Source organism: Octopus sinensis, linkage group LG14 (assembly GCF_006345805.1).
Source record: "Octopus sinensis linkage group LG14, ASM634580v1, whole genome shotgun sequence".
Lineage (NCBI taxonomy): Eukaryota > Metazoa > Mollusca > Cephalopoda > Octopoda > Octopodidae > Octopus > Octopus sinensis.
This window is the reverse complement of record NC_043010.1, coordinates 61,478,327-61,494,686: the sequence shown is the minus strand read 5'-3', so window position 1 is coordinate 61,494,686 and position 16,360 is coordinate 61,478,327. Positions and strand designations below refer to the sequence as shown.

Sequence of the window (16,360 nt, the reverse complement as noted above, 5' to 3'; positions counted from 1 at the left end):
GGGCTGGTTGTTGTTGTTGTTGGTAGTGGTGGTGGTGGATTTTGAAGAGGGGAGGAAGGAGATGGAAAGTAAGGATGTTGAGAAGGAGAGTGGTGGGAGATCAGAAGGACAAAGGAAACATTGACCGGAAAATCTGAGAGAAGAAAGGGGGAGAGGGATGAGGAGGAACCGAGAGAAAGATGGAGAGGTGTGAGGGTGTGAAGGTGAGTGATGGAGGAGGAGGAGGAGGTCAAATAGGTTGAGTGGCAGATGGTAGATGGAGATAGAAAGGAATAAAGAGGGGGTAAGGGGTGGTGGGGGGGAGAGAGAGAGAGATGGATGGTGATTAATCTTGCTTCTTGAGGAGTGCTGTTACTTAGTTCTGGATTAAATCCTGTTTCAACAGATTTAGGATGGAAAAACAATCCAATCCTGTCATACCCATCCCACCTAATGTCTCCTTTAACTATTTAAGACAGTCAGTTGATGTTTTTGAGGGATGTATGGTTACTTTTTCTAGTAGGATGAACAACTGCCTTGAGGTTCACTTGTTAGCTTAATTAGGGAGCTTCTGTATGGCCAATTCATCTGCTAGAAATAGCAGCCAAATTTCCCTCATTATTCTTGGTAGTTGTGTTAATGTCATTATTGTTGTCTAATCATAGGTCAGTCCTAATTTAGTAGAAGTATGATCAAAGGCATTCCTGCCATGACCATCCCATCCTTTATTCTCATTCACTTACAACTGCATTGCCCTATGTGTCCTTTCTTATTTGAGATAGTGGTAGTGAGTTTTGAAGGAGAATTGGCTGCTAGTTCTAACAAATCAAATGACCTCATTGAGGCTTCCTCATTGGCTTGCAATGGTGGTGGTGGTGGCAGAGGGTGTTGTTGTTGTTATTGTTATTGTAACAGTTCCAAGTACACACTTATTTGCCTTGTTTTGATGTTAGTTGAAAGGAACTTTGCCAAGATGACCTACAAATCTTTCTCATTGCTTCTCCACCATCTCTGATCTGTTACATAACAGGTAATTACTTGACAGCAGTCTGATGTCATCAACATTCCCCCTTCACCCCACCCTAAAGGTCATATATCCTTGACCTTTCTCCCCCCCCTCCATGATGTAAGTGTTTGAATTCCCCTGTTTTTGCCCCCCAAATAAAACCCCCTCCCTTTTTACCCCAATCAGGAAATTATATTTTGTTTTGGTTTAGGTTTTGTTATTTTTAACCCAATAATAATGGATTTGGTCGTAGAATGGTAGCAAAGTCTTGGAAAAGTGGTCAAAAGAAATCATCATCGTTTAACGTCTGCTTTCCATGCTAGCATGGGTTGGACGGTTCAACTGGGGTCTGTGAAGCCAGGAGGCTACACCAGGCCCAGTCTGATCTGGCAGTGTTTCTACAGCTGGATGCCCTTCCTAACACCAACCACTCTGTGAGTGTAGTGGGTGCTTTTTACATGCCACCAGCACGGAGGCCAGTCAAGGCAGTGCTGGCAACATATTGAAGTTGAATTTTTGGAGGACACTGAGTGATCTCTTAGGTTATTGATCTTTGAAAATTAGTGGAAAATCATTGGATTTTGAAAATGATCTGGATCGGGGTTTTGAAGATGGATTTGTAAAACTGGAAACCACACGACCTGGTCGCAGTAATAAGGATTTCTTATCTTGGCTAGAAAGGGCACAACTACAGGGATCATCATCACCATCATCATGGTCATGTGCTTATATTCTTGCCAGGTCCTCTCTAACCCCATTATTCCATGACAATAGAGTGGAAGTCACTGGTTCTCAACCAGGGACCTCTTGACCCTTGGGTGTCCATATAAGATTTTACTGTTAAAACTTGAAGCATTGACTGGCTAAGGGGGTCCGGTAGAGTAAAACAGGAATTTAAGGGGGTTGAGGACCACTGCGCTAAGCGGTCTGCCATAGTGCAGTCGATTCTGACAAAAAAGAGGAATTGGCCCCAGTATTTCACTGGTATTGTATGTTATGGTACAGTTTGAACATGTTGCTTTTCATCTATTCTCAAGTGAGTTGCTGTAGCTTCATGTGATGACCACAGGAGAGGTGGGCAAGGAAAGACTCAATCGAGTTGTTCTTTTGCACTTGTTTCTGGTATTGTATGTCCCAGCACAGTGTTTGGGGGTTAATGAAGGTTGATCTTCATAAGGTCTGTCTCGGCCGATTGGATGGTATTGAAGCAGTGGTCTAGAATCACTTGGATTGAAGGACCAACATACTCAAGCTTCTGACTGAAGGGCCAACATATCCTGGCCACCGGCTATAAGGCAATGGTAAGGGCAGGTGATTTATCTCCCTGCTGGGGATGCAAGCAAGAGTGCTTATATGCACTGAAAACCAATATAAGAGATTCTCTCGTAACTATTGCAGTATGCTGTGCTCTAACACAACGTCCACTTTGAAGCAGGGGACAAAGAAATGTTACCTTTTGGTATTAATATAATAATAATAATAATGAAATTATTGTATACAGTGCTCAGGTGCACCACAACTTGTCAAAAGTGCATATAAGGCATATGCAGTAATGTACAAATGCCTGGAAAATGAACATATTGCTTATGTTGTTGTTAATTATTTTTTGAGTATAATAATGTTTCCCTGTTTCTCTTTTACTTTGTTGACAGGTATATATGTGTGGGACGTAGAAGGTAACAAATACTTTGACTTCCTGAGTGCATACAGTGCTGTGAACCAGGGCCACTGTCACCCCAAAATCATCAATGCCCTCAAACAGCAAGCAGATATTCTGACTCTCACGTCTCGCGCCTTCTACAATAATGTCCTTGGAAATTATGAAGAATACATGACAAAACTGTTTAACTACGACAAGGTGCTACCTATGAACACAGGTAAGTCATTCATCCACTATTTTAGTTTCTCTACAGGTGTAGTAGCCAGGTGTGATTGTTTGACAAAGATCCCCAGCCATGTTGTTTAAGGTTCAACCCCACTGCGTGGCACCTTGGGCAAGTGTCTTCTATTGTTATAGCCTTGGGCTGACCAAAGCCTTGTGAGTGGATTTGGTAGATGGAAACTGAAAGAAGCCCGTCTCTGTGTATACATGTGCACGTTTGTGTCTGTATATTTGCATTTGTCATTATCATCATCATTTAACATCTGTTTTTCATGCTGGCATGGGATGGAGAGCTTCATAGGAGCTGGGGAATTAAAGGGCTGCACCAGGTTTCAGTTGTCTGTTTTGGCTTGGCTTCTGTGCCTGGATGCCCTTCCTAACACCAAGCACTTCACAGAGTGGACTGGGTGCTTTTTATATGGCACCAGCATGCATGTACATACATATACTCACATACATACATTTACACTCATCTCAGAGACCTCCATTATCTTTCTAGACATCACCCCTGTCTCTCTGTCGACCACCTCATGCACATCCTCAACATCAGCATCTCCATCTGACACTTCTTTCCACCTTCCATGAATGAATCTTCTCTGCAAAAAAACACTTGTTGCTATTCTTCTGTTATACTTTATCTTCTCATCACTTGGCAAAAAGCCACCTCCATCAATGCTACTCCCCCACCTCTCAGTCATGGGGTCTTTTCTTGCAAGTTATCTGGTGACCTCATCATTTCTGGTGCACCCAGTTCACTCTGTAAAGTGGGTGGCATTAGGAAGCCCATCCTGCTATAGAAAACCATACCAAAGCAGATACTGGCGCTCAGTGTAGCCCTCATGTCAAACCACACGTCCCATGCCATCCCATAATCTCAATTCCTCCATTTCTGCCATTTGGGCTCTCACAATTACGATATGAGACACAGTCACAAAGCATGATTTGCGTTTTCATTCAACATGGATATCCTCCACCCAACTCCCAACCCTAGGCCATGCTACCCTCATTCATGTCCACCATGTTGACTGTACTTCTGCCCTCTCCCCCACACCCATCTCACACCCAATTGTTTCCCCTTCTCATTTTCCATTCGCCCTAACACTTCCGTTATAACATTCCTTCTGACTTGCTGGCTATAAATCCTTTCCTGGATTCTCCCTTTGTTCCCAGCTCCTTTACAATATGTTTCCATGCCTCACCAACACCTCATCCGTTACAGGACCCAAGTACCACATCTTCTATATTTCTGACCCTTTCACCTGCATCTCCACTCATATCTTCTCTTACCTTGTATATATACATCAAACCATGTGCTCAGTGGTTAGAACATCGAGCTTACGATGGTGAGGTTGTGAGTTCGAATCCTGGACCGGGTTGCATGTTGTGTTCTTGAGCAAAGCACTTTATTTCACGTTGCTCCAGTTCACTCAGCTGTAGAAATGAGTTGCGATGTCACAGGTGCCAAGCTATATCAGCCTTTGCCTTTCCCTTGGATAACACTGGTGGCGTGGAGAGGGGAGGCCGGTATGAATGGGCGACTGCTGGTCTTCCATAAAACAACCTTGCCCAGACTTGTGCCTGGGAGGGTAACTTTCCAGGTGCAAGCCCACAGTCAGCCATGACCAAAGGGGGTTTCAATACGTCCAACCATTGGCCACACCAATCACTGTTTACCTGACTAATTCATGTAACATCTTCACTCTATCTCCTGACTTGGATACCAAACTTTGGTCTCTTGCCATTTCTGCTCTCTGGATCACTCAATTCAACATCTTACCACGTCTGGCTCAGCCTTACGCACTGCATCCATGTTGTGGATCTTATTGACAGGAAAATATGATGTTAAGGGTTGTTGTGGACCCTGTTCACAGTAGAATGTAAACAAGTGGCTGTGTGGTAAGTAGCTTGCTTACCAACCACATGGTTCCGGGTTCAGTCCCACTGCATGGCACCTTGGGCAAGTGTCTTCTACTATAGAGGCCAACCAAAGCCTTGTGAGTGGATTTGGTAGACGGAAACTGAAAGAAGCCCGTCATATGTGTGTGTGTGTGTATATATATATATATATATATATATATGTATGTGTGTGTGTGTGTATATGTTTGTGTATCTGTGTTTGTTCCCCCAACATCGCTTCACAACCGATGCTGGTGTGTTTACATCCCCGTAACTTAGCGGTTCAGCAAAAGAGACCGATAGAATGAGTACTAGGCTTACAAAAAATAAGTCCTGGGATCAATTTGCTCGACTAAAGGCAGTGCTCCAGCATGGCCGCAGTCAAATGACTGAAACAAGTAAAAGAGAACCTGTTTGTGATGGACTTGATTGAGTTACCTGTGATGATTTCTTTGAAAATTAATAAACAACACCTGTCTTCATATATTTTTCTTACTTCGTGTTCGTTACAGGTGTTGAAGGTGGTGAAACTGCTTGTAAGTTGGCTCGGAAATGGGGCTACAAAGTGAAAAAGATCCCTGAAAACAAGGCCAAAATTGTGTTTGCTGAAGGCAACTTCTGGGGCCGAACTCTTGCTGCTATCTCTTCTTCAACTGACCCCAGCAGTTATGATGGGTTTGGACCATACATGCCTGGTCTCGCCATTGCCCCATATAATGATTTAGCTGCCCTCGAGGTAAAACTTGCCACCAATCCTATTTACTGGTGATTTTTGTTGTTATTCCATTGTTATCATCTTAAATATTTAATATTTTGCATCATTGAGACTCTCTACAAATGAACCTTTATAATACTGTAATCACTGCCTTCATCCACATCATCCTCTCTCTCTCTCTTTCCTCTCTCTCTCTCTCTCTTTCCTCCCTCTCCCCCTCTCTCCTCTCCTCCCCACCCCTTTCTCTGTCTGTGCAGTCCTGGCCAAATGCTAAGCAGTATTTTGTCCATCTTTGTGTTCTAAGTTTGCCTTTCATCTGTTGAACACTGAGTTCAATGTAATTGATTTAGCCCCAATCCCCAAATTTGCTGGTCTTGTACTAAAATTTGAAATTATTACCCAGGCAGTGACCTGACAGAATCGTTAGCATGCTGTACAAAATGCTTAGCAGTATTTTGCCTGTCTCCACGTTTTGAGTTCAAATTCTGCTGAGATCAACTCTACCTTTCATCCTTTCAGGGGTCGACAAATTAAGTACCAGTAAAACACTGGGGTCGACGTAATCAAATCTTTCTCTCCCCCAAAATTGCTGCCTTTGTTGCAAAATTTGAAGCCATTATTATTGCCTAATTCTTAATGCCTAATCTTTAATCAAACCCCTAATCTCTGTACTAGTGTCCCTTAATTTGTTACTAACAACCCCAAATTTCTTAGTACTTTTTATGTTCCTTTTCTATTGCAACCTATTCTTCCCCCTCCCCAACAACCCTTAATCTCTCCTCACACTACTTAATCTATTTACTAATTAGTCCCCTAATCTATTTACTCAATAGTTCACTGATCTATTTACTCACTGACCCCCTTATTTGCCAATCTGCCTTGTCTATTTACTTACAAACCCTTAATTTTCTTACTAGTCCCACAGATTTTCTTTCTAGTTCCTCTAACTAATCCTTAATTTATTCACCTGTTAATCGGTTTAATCAGTAGTTTCTATTTCTTGCTCTGTTTACTCTCTAACCCCTAATTCATTTGTCAGCCTCACTACTCTATTTACTCACAAGCCCTTAGTTTTTTCACTGGTCCTTTTAATCTGTTTACTTGCTAACCCCCAAATTTGTTTACTTATTAATTCCTTTAATCTGTTTGTTCAAGCCCCTAAATTTTTTTTATTTGCTCTTCCCTTTAATCTGTTTATTTTCTAATCAATCCAATTCATTTTATAGATATGTCCCTTAAGTTGTTTACCTATCACTAATTTCATTACTCATTAGTACCCCTTATTTTTCTAGTTCCCTTAATCTCTTACAACATCCTTAATTTATCCTCCTCATGATCCCTATTCTCCACACTATACAACAGCTCTATATAGAAACATCTCTTTATCTCGGCCCCTTTTTCCTGTTATTATTTCTAGGAGCATATCAAAGACCCAAATACTTGTGCCTTTATGATGGAACCCATTCAAGGTGAAGCTGGGGTGGTTGTACCCCATGAAGGTTACCTGCAGGGAGTCCGAAAGCTCTGTGATAAATACAATGTGTTGTGGATTGCCGATGAAGTACAGACCGGAATAGCAAGAACAGGAAAGTACGTATCTTTGTATAATAAACCACACACATATATATACATACATGTGTATAGAATGATTTAATTAAACAAATAAAACCGCTTGGGCTAGATATACAAAATATACATACATATCATTATCATGATGTAGCTCCCCTTTTCCATGCTGGCATGGGTTGGACGGTGTGATTGGAACTGGTAAGCTGGAGGGCTGCACCAGGTTCCAACCTGATTTGGCATGGGTTCTGTGGCTGGATGCGCTTCCTAATGCTAACCACTCCAAGAGAGTAATGGTTGCTCTTTACATCCACCAACATGGTTACCAGATACGTGACACCAGTATTGGCCACGACCACAGTCTCACTTGGCTTGATGGATCTCCTCAAGCATGGCACATCACCAAAGGTCTCTGTCATTTGTCATTGCCTCCATGGGGCCCAATGTTTGAAGATCATGTTTTACCACCTTGTCCCGTATCTTTCTGGGTCGGTCCTTTCCACAGGTTCCCTCTACAGTTAGAGATCAGCACAGATATACATCAGGCGATGAATGATTATGTATAAATTGATGACCAAGATCCAGCCTCTGTCTCCACACTGAAGACGGAGGCCAGATCTACCCAATGTTTATATGCTTCCACTACTGGTTGCATAGCCTTGACTTTTTGCAAACAACATGGGCATCCAGCTGTAGAAACTTTGCCAGATCAGACTGGAGCCTGGTGCAGCCTTCAGTCAAACCGTCCAACCCATGCCAGCATGGAAAGCGGACGTTAAACGACAATGATATAATGATAAACATCTGCCAACATTATGAATTAATTCTGAGCCCCACTCCCCCAAAACAGCTGTTGGATCTGTAACACCACACCTTCACCCCTCAGTCTTCAGTGTCTTTGTATTCTCTTTGTTTGCTCTGTTAATAGAGATCTTTATATTTGAACATGAATATTCATCATCTGAATATTTTTCAGTCTTTGTCTTCTCCATTTATGCGTAGGTATATATTTATGGATATTTTGTATATCTAGCTCAAGGTTTTGTTTGTTTGTTTGCATCATTCTCTCCAAATCTACTCACCTGGATTCCTCTTATGGCCACTCTTTACCCCATAGACTTAGTCCTTCAGTAAAGAGGGGAGAAGTTGATTACATCGCCACCCCCACCAGTGCTTGACTGCTACTTATTTTATCGACCCTGAAAGGATGAAAAGCAAAGTCCACCTTGGCAATATTTGAATTTGGAATGTAAAGACTGACCAAAAGCCACCAAGCATCTTGTCTGCTAAACTCACAATGCTGCCAGCACTTTGCCTTGACAAGAATAATTCTTTCTACTATAGGCACAAGGCCTGAAATTTGGGCGAAGGGGATACTCCATTACTTAATAATAATAATAATAATAATAACTAGCTAGATACATGAAAGATTCACGGAAAACATAAAAAAATGTAAGCAACTGTAAACAGTGTAATGGTGTCTTGAGAAATGTTTGTATATTATGACCATCTGTCTTTACGTTCTGAGTTCGAATTCTGCCGAGATCGACTTTGCCTTTCATCCTTTCAGCGTTGATAAATTAAGTATCAGTTGTGTACTGGGGTCGATCTATCAACTGGCCCCCTCCCCACAAAAAATTCAGGCCTAGAAAAGTATATTGTGGCAGTTACAGAAAGTAATGTAACACCAATGACTATACAATCCAACCAAAATATCTCAGTTACACAAACGTAAATGGAATTACTATTCAACCTTGAAATACATCGTACATATTCAAAGAACCTTAATGTACAAATTGAAATACAAAAGAATGAAATAATAAATGGATTTATGAATGAAAGTTTGGTAATTGTGTTTATTTCCACCACGCGACACTTATTATTGCAAACACGTTTTAATTAACCTAAACTATACATACATACATTCATATATATATATATATATATATATATATAGTTTCGAGTTGTAGTTGTAATGCAAAGGGGCCAGCTTTGTCATATTCTGTGTGAGGCTGAATCTCTCTGAGAACTATGTTAATGTTATGCATGTCCGTGGAGTACTCAACCATTTGTGAGTTAATTTTATTCTCGTGTGGTAATGAAAAGTGAAATTGACATCCAATATTTGCTGTGTGTATGTATCTATGCATGAAGTTTTCTTTGGATTTATGTATCTACTGTCTCTCTCTCACTTCCCTTCTCTTTCACTTTGTGTTCCTCTTCTCTCCTGCTTTTGATTTAACAATGTGTATCTATGTATCTACTTCTCTTGCGATGTGATAAATATTTAAAATCACAAAATGAATGCCACCATCACTCACTGTCTCTTCCACTCTCTTTCTCTCTTACTTCCTCTCTGAAATGTTTAAAAACACAAAACGAATGCTGTCACCACTCACTTTCTCTCTCTTCCTCTCTGTCCTCTTCTCTCTCACTTTGTCACTTCATTGAAGTAAGCGTGATGCACACAACAGGTACAAACAAAAACCAAAAGTTAGCGTCGTATTAATATTATTGATGATATTTATTGTCATTATTTTAGGATGTTGGCTGTTGATCACGAGAATGTTCGACCTGACATTGTCATCTTGGGCAAGGCTTTGTCTGGTGGGGTTTTGCCGGTAAGTAGATATCCTTCATGTATTCATTTATACTAAATATGTGTAACACACTCAGAGAATCTATATGCCACAGAACCTCCCAAAAGTACACATCAGCATCTAAGCATTGTCTAAGCCTAATTAGGTTACCTATGAAGAATAATGTCAAAGTAAGCAATTCTCCACAAATTATATTATGAATCTACAAACATTTTCCACTTTGCAAGTTTAAAGAACAACCCAGAATAACAAGACTAAGATATAAGAAATTCACAACTGAGCAGAACACATGTGCACTCTCATCATCAGCTGCCCAAGCAGATATCATTATAGTTTTGACACCTGAGCAGTACCATTCTATCTGATAGTCTCTACAGCTTCAAAAATATCAGTACTTCCTGAGAATTCACTGTATATATATATATATATATATATATATATATATATAATATATATATATATATATATATATATATATTAGCAAATGCATCTGTCCTTTGGGCGGTTTAAGATGCTTTAGTGGCATTTTTTTCACCAATAATTGAACTACTGAGAAGGTTTATGAGTAGTACAGCAATCTATGTTTCCAATTAATCTCGGAACAAAAAACCAAATTGAAGACTGGTTATTGTGGAGGTCATTGCACTTTAATCATCATAGAACATATAAGTTTGCAAGCAATGCAAAGTAGGGCTACTGAAGTGTTTTGGGAGTTTATGATGGATAATGACTACAAAATATAGTTGTTTTACATGAAAGCACGAGCTTTGAAACGTTGGGCCATCACAGAGGCAATGACAAGTGACAGACCTTTGGAGATATGCTGCGCTTGAGAAGACCTGGCAAGCTAAGTGAGATTGTAGCTGTGGCCTATACCAGTGTCACATAACTGGCTCATTTAAGAGTTCCGTTCAATCATCGGGCAATATTCTGTATGGAGAAGATCTGTTGAGTCAAATGAAATCATTGTTGTGGCCAATGCCAGCACCGCTTGAAAATCGTAGTCGTGGCCTATGCCAGTGTCACATAATCGGCTCATTTAAGAGTTCCTTTCAATGGTCAGGATACATGCTGTGCTTGAGAAGACCTGTTCAGTCAAGTGAAACTGTTGTGGCTGATGCCAGTACCGCCTGATTGGCCCCCATGCCAGTGGCATGTAAAAAGCACTCACTATGCTCTCAGTGTGGTTGGTGTCAGGAAAGGCATCCAGCTGTAGAAACCTTGCCAGATCAGATTGGAGCTAGGTGCAGCCTCCTGGAAAATGGACGTTGAAACACTGATTTATTTTTTCCAGCATACAATATTCATCATCCAACTACGAAGTATGACATCACCCCTTCCTTTCTCATTCATAAACACGAGTATTATTATAGTAGATTATTTTGATAACCATGGGAGCTATGAAAAAAATACAAAGCCCAGCAACACCATCGGATCATTCTACACATCTGTGTAATTTTTCGTGCATTTCTACCCAGCTGTTTGACCGTGAATCCCAAGACAAGAAAGAATCGACCATATCAAATTTATATGTGTAGATGTAATCATAACCATCATTTACTGTCCAAGCTGCATAATGGCATGAGTTGACGACAACTTGGCAGCATCCAATGAGTCTAAGGGCCAAATCATGCTCTCCTGCCTGCTTTGGCAAGGTTTCTATAGCTTATTATATATAAGATTTTATGTAGATAGGGTTAAAATCCAAGCTGTATCCTCTCTAAGTGTCTCTACTTGTTTTAGTATTTCAAATCTGTTGATTCTCTGTCTGAAAAGTTCCTAATAGGAAATATCTTCCATGTTTTCTGCAACAAGTGCACTTCTTTCGCTGCATTCTCCCAGTGCTGTCCCCCAGCAACGGTGTTCTTATGCTGCTAACACTATTGTCCTATTTTCTTCTATTTCACAGGTGTCTGCTATTCTGGCTGATGACGAGGTGATGTTGACCATCCAGCCAGGTGAACACGGCTCTACGTTTGGTGGGAATCCTCTTGCATGCCAAGTTGCCATAGCAGCAATGGATGTGATCAAAGATGAAATGTTGGTAGAGAACTCTGAGAAGATGGGACAAATCTTACGTGCGGAACTGTCCAAACTTCCGTCCTCCATTGTTAAGACTGTACGAGGCAAAGGTTTACTCAATGCCATTGTCATCGATGCTAGTAAGTATATATATCTATAGACATAAGTTCAGCAAAATTTAGATTCAGATGAATATGGTACTTAAGTCAAATTTTGTCTGGTATTATCCATATAGGCGCAGGAGTGGCTGTGTGGTAAGTAACTTGCTAACCAACCACATGGTTCTGGGTTCAGTCCCACTGCGTGGCATCTTGGGCAAGTGTCTTCTACTATAGCTCCGGGCCGACCAATGCCTTGCGAGTGGATTTGGTAGACGGAAACTGAAAGAAGCCTGTCGTATATATGTATGTATATATATATATATGTATGTGTTTGTTTGTCCCCCTAGCATTGTTTGACAACCGATGCTGGTGTGTTTACGTCCTCGTCACTTAGCGGTTCGGCAAAAGAGACAGATAGAATAAGTACTGGGCTTACAAAGAATAAGTCCCAGGGTCTATTTGCTCGACTAAAGGCGGTGCTCCAGCATGGCCGCAGTCAAATGACTGAAACAAGTAAAAGAGTATAAATTAAATGGGGTGATTATAAATCAAAATAAGCAACAAGTATATCCAAGGTAGAGTAGTACGATTGTTTCATGCTACTTCATTTTATTAAACACTGTAAGTATTATATATACATATGTATATACGAGGTCTGATCAAAAATATCAGGACTGTTGCTACAGTAATGGAGCTAAAGTACACAAAGAGAAGCCACTTGGCACAGCTGGGCCTTGAACTCTAACATTCTTGCTCTCTTTCTTTGTTCGTAGCAGTGCTTGAAAGTAAAGTGTGTAGAGTGTGGTTGTCTCAAAAAGAGGATCAGGTTTCAGCTGCCCATGAACTTCTTGATTGTGTTGAGGAAGAGGAAACCTGTTTGCAAACGGTCATAACAGGTGACGAATTGTGGGTCTATGGCTACGATCCTGAAACCAAAGCTCGGTCTTTGCACTGAGAGACCCCAACAAGATTTCTTGACATAAAGGCGGCGAGCTGGCAGAATTGTTAGCACGCCAGGCGAAATGCTTATTGGTATTTCATCTGCTATTATGTTCTGAGTTCAAATTCTGCCGAGGTTGACTTTGCCTTTCATCCTTTCGGGGTCGATAAATTAAGTACCAGTTACGCACTGGGGTCGATGAAATCGACTTAATCTCTTTGTATGTCCTTGTTTGTCCCCTCTTTGTTTAGCCCCTTGTGGGCAATAAAGAAATAAGATTTCATGACATTGAGGAGATCCACGAGAATACGACAAGGCAGCTGCTTGCTATCCCCAAAAAGGAGTTCCAGGGATGCTTCCATCGATGAAAACGATGCTGGATAAAGTGAGTGACTTCCGAAGGGGATTGCTTTGAAGGAGATTAAATGCTGAACCGACACGAGTTGTAGTTTTCTTTCTATAGCAGCAGGCCTGAGAGTTTTTGGTCAGACCTCATATATATGTTCCTTTATTACCCACAAGGGGCTAAACATAGAGGGGACAAACAAACGAATTAAGTCGATTACGTCAACCCCAGTGCGTAACTGGTATTTAATTTATCTACCCCGAAAGGATGACAGGCAAAGTTGACCTCGGTGGAATTTGAACTCAGAACGTAACTGCAGATGAAATACGGCTGCGCATTTCGCCCGGCGTGCTAACGTTTCTGCCAGTTTGCTGCCCTCAAAATATATTTCTTTATTACCCACAAGGGGCTAAACACAGAAAGGACAAACAGATTAAGTCGATAACATCGATCCCAGTGCGTAACTGGTATTTAATTTATCGACCCCGAAAGGATGAAAGGCAAAGTCGACCTCGGTGGAATTTGAACCCAGAACGTAACGGCAGACGAAATATGGCTACGCATTTCGCCCGGCATGCTAACGTTTCTGCCAGCTTGCCGCCTTCAGACCTCATATATAAATCTCTACAGTATGTATGTAGTGCTTCAGTAGATGTTATGTTGTATCACTGGGAGTTGGCAGGAGAGGGAATGGACACAGCATGGCCAAATTGGTTCATAAGTTTGCTTTGCAATCAAGAGACCTCGATTTGACCCAAGCTATTGCTAGTCTGGAGCATCTTCCATTGCTGGTTGAATTAATCTGAATCTAAACAACAAAACTCTTTCGTGCTGGACACTCGTACCATTCCCCCTATTCTCACTGTCCCCCCCCCCCCTCCGAACACTATCACATACTCCCACCATTCCCACACTGACATTACCTCCTCCCATCCTTTCCCCCCGCACTCCCACCTCTCCTCAAACACTTTTTTTTTTTTGCCTAAAGGTAGATAACTCCTCCCCGATCCTCTAATTAAACCATTAAAAGAAAATATTCAGTAAAATGTTTCCCTTGCTACCAGTGACACTGAGGTAGCATGCATGGTCATTTGATATGTTAGATACAGTAGCTAAATCTCCCTCAAAATACATCCCACTTAAAATATAAATGATTCGGACATTGAACTCCTATATATGATATCCCCCCCCCCGATAGGATTATTAAGGCTGGAACACTTTTGATCAGAGGTCTGCTTGATCAATGTTTTACCGAAGGCTAAACAGGAGCATAACTCCACATATTTTGCAGCAATTGGGTGTGGATTATCTCCACTTGGATCAAGTTAGTGGGAGATGATGGCCACTTGGAAATTATTGGATACATTGAAACTCCGACGTCTGGCAGCTGACTTGGCAGACCCCCCCCCCCCCCATAAAATTATTTACAAACAATAACTCTGAGCACCTTTTCAAACTCCACCCATCTAACACCCGTGGACATGTTTACAAAGTCAGAAAACAGCACAGCTCCCATGACTTTAGGAAACATTTTTTCATGCTAAGAGTTGCTGAAGCGTGGAACAAACTGCCGGCATCAGTTGTTAGTTGTCGGAGCACTGCATCCTTCAAAACTTCCATGTTTCCTGAGATTCGCCAACACTACACCTGATTTTCTCCCCTCCATACACACGCAAGCATGTATCTGACTCATACACTGTTCGCTTTCCAGACATTTGTACATTACTGCATATGCTTTATATGCACTTTCTGACAAGTTGTGGCGCACCTGTGCACTGTATACAATAAGTTCATAATTATTATTATTCCATCATAAATTGGACAATTAATTCAATGCTACCCACTGACATGACAAAAGCAAGTTATGTCGTTAAGATTCATTATTTTTCTCTGTATAAATGCTTCACACACAATCCATTCCTGGTACGAAAAAAGATTCTCCTCACTTGGTTTAAAGGTTGACCGTATGAACTCAGTTCAATATAGAATATGACACAGGTGTAGGCATGGTTGTATGATCTTCCACCCTCAAGTGTAGCCAGAGTGCACCACCCTCTCTAGACCACGTACCCGTAGTCCTTTTGTGTTCAGGTTACTCTATCAAATGTAATGCTTATTTATTCACATTGTTTTGAATTATGCATTAGCTTGTAGCTTCGAGATTTCATTGATGTGATTGTTTAGAATGACATTGCAGAGTATGTGCAAGAGGTCAGATTTGACCAGGTTGAATATAAAATAGTATACTTTGGCCTGGTATGGCCAGTCAGCCCAATCCTTCAAACCACTGTCCCCCACCATCACCATTATGTTTCATATTTCCAACTCTGTTCTTTTCTAGAATACGATGCCTGGGACGTCTGTCTGAAGCTTAAAGAATACGGCCTCCTTGCCAAACCTACTCATGGTGATATCATCAGATTTTCCCCTCCGTTGGTGATCACAGAATCCGAGCTACTCAAGTGTACAGATATTATCTCTCACACACTCAATGAGATTGTTGGTCATTAGAACAGTCCGGAATGTACAGCCAGAACTGACCAACACCAACAAGTCTTAACCATTCCTAGTAACCTTGAATTCTGTTAGATTCTTAATTCTGTCCACCTTCCAAGCCAGAACCTTTTTCTTTCTTTGACAATTGCTGGCTTCACTTTTGCAGGCCCCTATTTTAAATATTATTTTCTAATTAAATAAAAAGAGGAGGGGGGTATCTTTTGGGAATCTAGAGAGCACCAAATACAAATTCTCTCTCTTTATACACCCACACAGTTAACTTTTGTTAGAATTTGGTTCTACTATCATGGTTATAAATTTTCTATCTGTTAAAGATTTGTTGTAAACGATTTGTTTTTTTAAATGAATAAACAAAATATTTCCCTTTTTTGTGGTCATTACTCATTTTCTTGTCACCCCCCTCATGTCACTCTTACTTCAGTCTCCCCCCCCACACACACACACTCTCATTACCTTCATCATCTTTAATAAACAACTGAGTCAATTAAAAATCAGTTATGTCCATGACTGACTATAGTTAAGTCAAAAAAATATAAACGTGCCCTTTTAAAGCCTAGCCAGGCTCATGGGCCCGGTTTCCTGGTTTCTATGGCGTATGTGTTCCCCAGCTGGACGGGATGCCAGTCCATTGCAGCGTTACTCATTTTTGCCAGCTGAGTGGACTGGAGCAACGTGAAATGAAGTGTCTTGTTCAAGAACACAACGCATCGCATAGACTAAAACACTACCAAATATTTAATCTGTTGCTCCACTGGCTTTAGCATTAACACAAGGTATAGACTGAGTGAGT

General features: G+C 41.0%; 1 protein-coding gene across 1 annotated transcript in view; it reads left to right on the top strand.

Moving 5' to 3' along the window:
* Positions 1-15,936, top strand: part of LOC115218845 (ornithine aminotransferase, mitochondrial) — a 41,195-nt gene extending 25,259 nt beyond the window's left edge. The window contains exons 3-8 of the mRNA XM_029788792.2: positions 2,638-2,862; positions 5,276-5,499; positions 6,896-7,068; positions 9,587-9,665; positions 11,554-11,806; positions 15,395-15,936. Coding sequence (XP_029644652.1) covers positions 2,638-2,862; positions 5,276-5,499; positions 6,896-7,068; positions 9,587-9,665; positions 11,554-11,806; positions 15,395-15,564 — 1,124 coding nt within the window. The 3' untranslated portion in view covers positions 15,565-15,936. The remainder of the gene's footprint in view (positions 1-2,637; positions 2,863-5,275; positions 5,500-6,895; positions 7,069-9,586; positions 9,666-11,553; positions 11,807-15,394) is intronic.
* The last annotated feature ends 424 nt before the right edge of the window (positions 15,937-16,360 follow it).